This window comes from Raphanus sativus, chromosome 2 (genome assembly GCF_000801105.2).
Source record: "Raphanus sativus cultivar WK10039 chromosome 2, ASM80110v3, whole genome shotgun sequence".
Taxonomy (NCBI): domain Eukaryota; kingdom Viridiplantae; phylum Streptophyta; class Magnoliopsida; order Brassicales; family Brassicaceae; genus Raphanus; species Raphanus sativus.
In genome coordinates, this window is record NC_079512.1 from 3,160,826 (window position 1) to 3,165,073 (window position 4,248).

At 32.0% G+C, this 4,248-nt stretch overlaps 1 protein-coding gene across 2 annotated transcripts; it reads left to right on the top strand.

The window, feature by feature from the left end:
- The first annotated feature begins 667 nt into the window (after window positions 1-667).
- Window positions 668-3,506, top strand: LOC108840085 (uncharacterized). Of its 2 annotated transcripts, none has more exons than XM_018612908.2 (6): window positions 668-1,284; window positions 2,026-2,216; window positions 2,374-2,608; window positions 2,684-2,769; window positions 2,842-2,933; window positions 3,009-3,506. In XM_018612908.2, exons 1-6 carry the CDS (start codon window positions 1,189-1,191, stop codon window positions 3,245-3,247), a joined length of 939 nt encoding a protein of 312 aa, XP_018468410.1. In that variant the 5' UTR covers window positions 668-1,188; the 3' UTR covers window positions 3,248-3,506. The 2 variants fall into 2 exon arrangements, with proteins under 2 accessions (XP_018468410.1, XP_018468411.1); XM_018612909.2 differs by having other exon boundaries at window positions 2,032-2,216.
- The last annotated feature ends 742 nt before the right edge of the window (window positions 3,507-4,248 follow it).

Genomic DNA, 4,248 nt, shown 5'->3' on the forward strand with positions numbered 1-4,248 from the left:
ATTTACTTTTTTCATTTTGTAATGCGACTTGAATATTGATGTTGAAATGGCATAATCATGTTTACATAAGTAAAAACTTATTTTATCTGTAAATATACAAAAAGACTCATTTTAACAGCAATTTTATTTACATAATATGTAACATTACACATAAACTAATAAAGATTCTAACTTTTAATTAATGATAGCTAGATTACAAATCGATATAATTAAAAGAAACATATAGAATCAGAAGGTCATCAGCATATTCGATCTAAACAAATGTAACCTAAAAACAATTTACTTTTTTTTTCATTTTGCAATGCGACTTGAGTTTTGATGTTGAAATAGCATAATCATGTTTACATAGGTAAACACTTATTTTATCTATAAATATACAAAAAGACTCATTTTTAACAACAATTTTATTTACATAATATGTAACATTACACATAAACTAATAAAGATACAACTAAATGCAAATCTAAAATAAAAGATAACATCACAATAAGCTTTATTCTGAACCTTTTTAATGAAATCTTCATTTATCTACGCAATCCTCTTTTTAATTATAGCTAGATTACAATTGGTTTTAATTAAATTATTTATTTATTAGAAACTAAAAGAAAAATACTTCAACCGAATTTACAGAAGTCTTCAGTTTTGTACTTGGTTTTAAAAAGGGGGAAATAAGTACCAGAGTGAGTGAGTGAGAGAGAGAGAAAGACAAGAAGCGTTTCGTCCTCTTTGTTTTCTTCTACTGCTTCCATTAATCATACTGAGAAAACTTTTTATTATAAAGAACTCAGAAAGCGTTTCGTCAGTTTTCTTCTCTTTTAACTCAAAAGTCTTTATTCATCTCTTTACTTCTGTTTCTCTCGAGGCTTGCTTTCACCTAATTAGAACAAAATTCGAGTTTTCTCATTTTCAGTAGAGTCTCTGTGATATTTCGATAAACACATAATCAGTTTCGTTCTTTGGTGTTTTCTGATTTTTTTTTCAAAAGAGAAGAATCTTGGAATTGGGATATACTTAAGGTATCCAAAGGAAAGAAAGTAAATCTTGAGAATAATAAAGCTACCTTATTTGTAACAATGAGAGAAGACCAGAACCATAAATATTAAATTTCCAAACTTTTGTGTGGACTCGATAGAGATAATGATTTGACATCAGAAATAGATTGAGACAAGAAGAAGAAGAATAGAGATAATGTGGTGGTGGTGTTCTTCAGCAAAAGGCCGTTCTAATCTGGAGAGGTTTCTCTTAGGATTCACTCCTAAACCTCTTTCTTTCTCTATTCCTCTGGTAATGTTCTTTCTCTCTTTTTTTTTTTTTTTTTGAATCTTTTGAAAGAAAATTCTTTCTCTCTTACTCTTCTTCCATCGAAAACCCGTGATAATTAGTCTTAATTCACAGTTAAATCATTATAAAAACCATTTGAATTGGCTTTCTCTTCTTCAAAACTCGTCTATTATCAACCGAATTACCGAAAGGTCTTAACTTTAAATCAATGGTGATATATTAGACAACAACCTAGATTTTGTAATATTTTAATGATTTTGTGTGAATTTTCAGTTGAAAATTGGCTGTAAAGACAATATTTGCATGGTCCATAGTCAATCACGGAAAAATAACTATGAAAAATCTATTCTTTTTATGGTCACATCATTTCTTGGATTATATATCACCACGTGGAAACGTGAAAAAGAATTTGCTTTACTGAAATAAACATTAATCCAATAGCTTAAGTGCTGAGATTTGGTTTGAAAAAAAAAAAAATCTTTAAAAAAAAATAATCTTATTGATGCTCCTTTTGAGTTATGGTTTATGTTTGTGATAAGAAGAGTTTTGTTGTTCGATACATGTTAATCCATATACATTAACAAATTAAATACTAAGACCATCTTGGTATTAAAAGTTAAAATTATGTTGCTGTAGAGTTGCTTGAGACGAGATGAATAGTTTGATCACATTGCATTACCAGATAAACCGGGAATTAATATGCTACTTGCAAAGTTGTGAGTGATCTTTACTGTTTTGTGGCAGCAACAGGGGAAAGGGAAAGAGGAGATTGAGTATTTCAGTCTTAGTGATCTTTGGGACTGTTATGATGAGCTAAGTGCCTATGGCTTTGGATCACATGTTGATTTGAACAACGGTGAAACAGTTAAGCAGTATTATGTCCCGCATCTATCAGCTATCCAAATCTACACTAACAAACCAGCTATCATGTCCAGGTTACTCATAGATTTTGATTCGAAAACATTTTTACCTTCTGTTATGAATCTTGCTGGTGTGAGAATGGAAGTGTTTAGGACAGGTTTCTAAATGTTTGATCTGTGTTTTGCTTCTTGGTTTCTGAAATGACTGCTTTTATTTTTTTTGGTTTTGCAGGAACCACAATGAGGTGGTTGAATCTGAGAGTAGTGAGTGTTGGAGCGATAGTGAGAGTGAGAAGTTGTTTTCAAGATCCACGAGCAATGATTCGAGCAGAACATGGGATGTTGTCTCTGATGATTCTGTTTATGATCCGGATGGTACGCTATTTCCGCGAGATAAACTTGGCTACCTTGACTTTAAGTACATTGAAAGAGATCCTCCTTACATACGGGTTCCCATAACCGACAAGGTTTGATTTCTTAGTAACCACACTCTCCTCTTAATGAACTTTGGTTTTGAAGCAAAGATACTATACTTGCTTCAGATAAACGAATTAGCTGAGAAATATCCTGGACTGATGACCTTAAGGAGTGTTGATATGTCTCCTGCAAGTTGGATGGCTGTTGCGTGGTAAGTAATCAATTGTTAGTTAACACAACGCTTGCACTATTGGCTGATAATTGTGATGGTTTGGTGTATTAGGTATCCCATATATCACATCCCAACTTGCAAGAACGAGAAAGATTTAAAGACAGGCTTCCTAACTTATCATACTTTGTCTTCATCTTTTCAAGGTACGTATGATCACTGCTCAGTGACGTAAACAACAAGCATCATTTTTGGTTTTTTAACGGTTTCATGAGCTGCAGATAATGTGGTGGTGGGAGGTCAAGAAGAGACAGAGTGTTGTGAAGAATTTATCATGAACAAGAGAATCCCACTGCCTCCATTTGGTTTAGCTACTTACAAAATGCAAGGAGATCTTTGGGCAAAGACAGGGTTTGATCAGGACCGGTTGGTTTATCTTCAGAGTGCTGCGGATTCATGGCTGAAACAGCTGAATGCTGATCACCATGACTTTAACTTCTTCCTGAACTCCAACTTTTAAGAACCTTAAACTGTTCTTTGTTGTTTCAAGCTCCCTGTTTTGTTGTTGTCTGGCTTGTTGTGTTGTTTAAAGTAGCAATCGCCACTGCTTATTCGCTACTTCTGTTGTAAGCCATGGGAGTTACTAAGAAGAAAACAATTTGTTTTTTCTTTTTCTTAGGTGTTGAGGCGATAAGAAAACAAAATTAATGTTTTTGTACTTGAGTAGACAATGTAAATGAAGCTCGTTACTCTTCTCTTTATCTTATTTCTGTTTGCTATTCTTTTTCTTAATGGATCTGTGAACAGAAGACTGTTTTGTACTTTTCTCTTTTTGATCAAACTCTGTTTTGTACTTTCTGTCAAAAATATATAAAACAAATCATTGTCTTTCTTGTATGTCGGTAAGATAGGAAGAAGAAGACGAACACACTTTTTTAGTAGATTTGATAGTGTACTTCTTGTTTATCTCTAGATTTTTTTATTTATTTAAAGTTGAATGTCTGATGAAGATGTTTTTTTTTCTTTACCATGTGATTTTGCATTATATGGTTCTTTTGCTTTGTACTTTCAGTAACTTTTTTTTAACTTTCAGTAACTTATTGAAGACGTGACTCAAGAGTTGATATCTTCTAACTCATTCTTTAACCGTTTAACGAATGAAGACTTGGAATGCAATTGGAACTTCAAAGGATTAGGTCTAAGTTGAAACAGTCAGAGTTTTTGTTCAACAACATTAATAGCAGAGAAGCTGCTTGGTTATGCTAGTGGCCATAAACAATCGGTGATGTTTTTTTTTTTTTTCTGAAAGGAGTGATGCGTAATTGTTTAAATCTATGTCACGTGGAATCAGAAAAGAATACTCAGAACAGAATCGTAAGAAAGCGTAAAAGCAATTTTTCAAAAAAATTAAGAAATAGATACACGTTGAAAACATATATCTATATATATATATACTAAAATATAAAAAACATTTTTATAAAATCTATGACTAAAAATTGTATGATTTAAATTAAAATCATT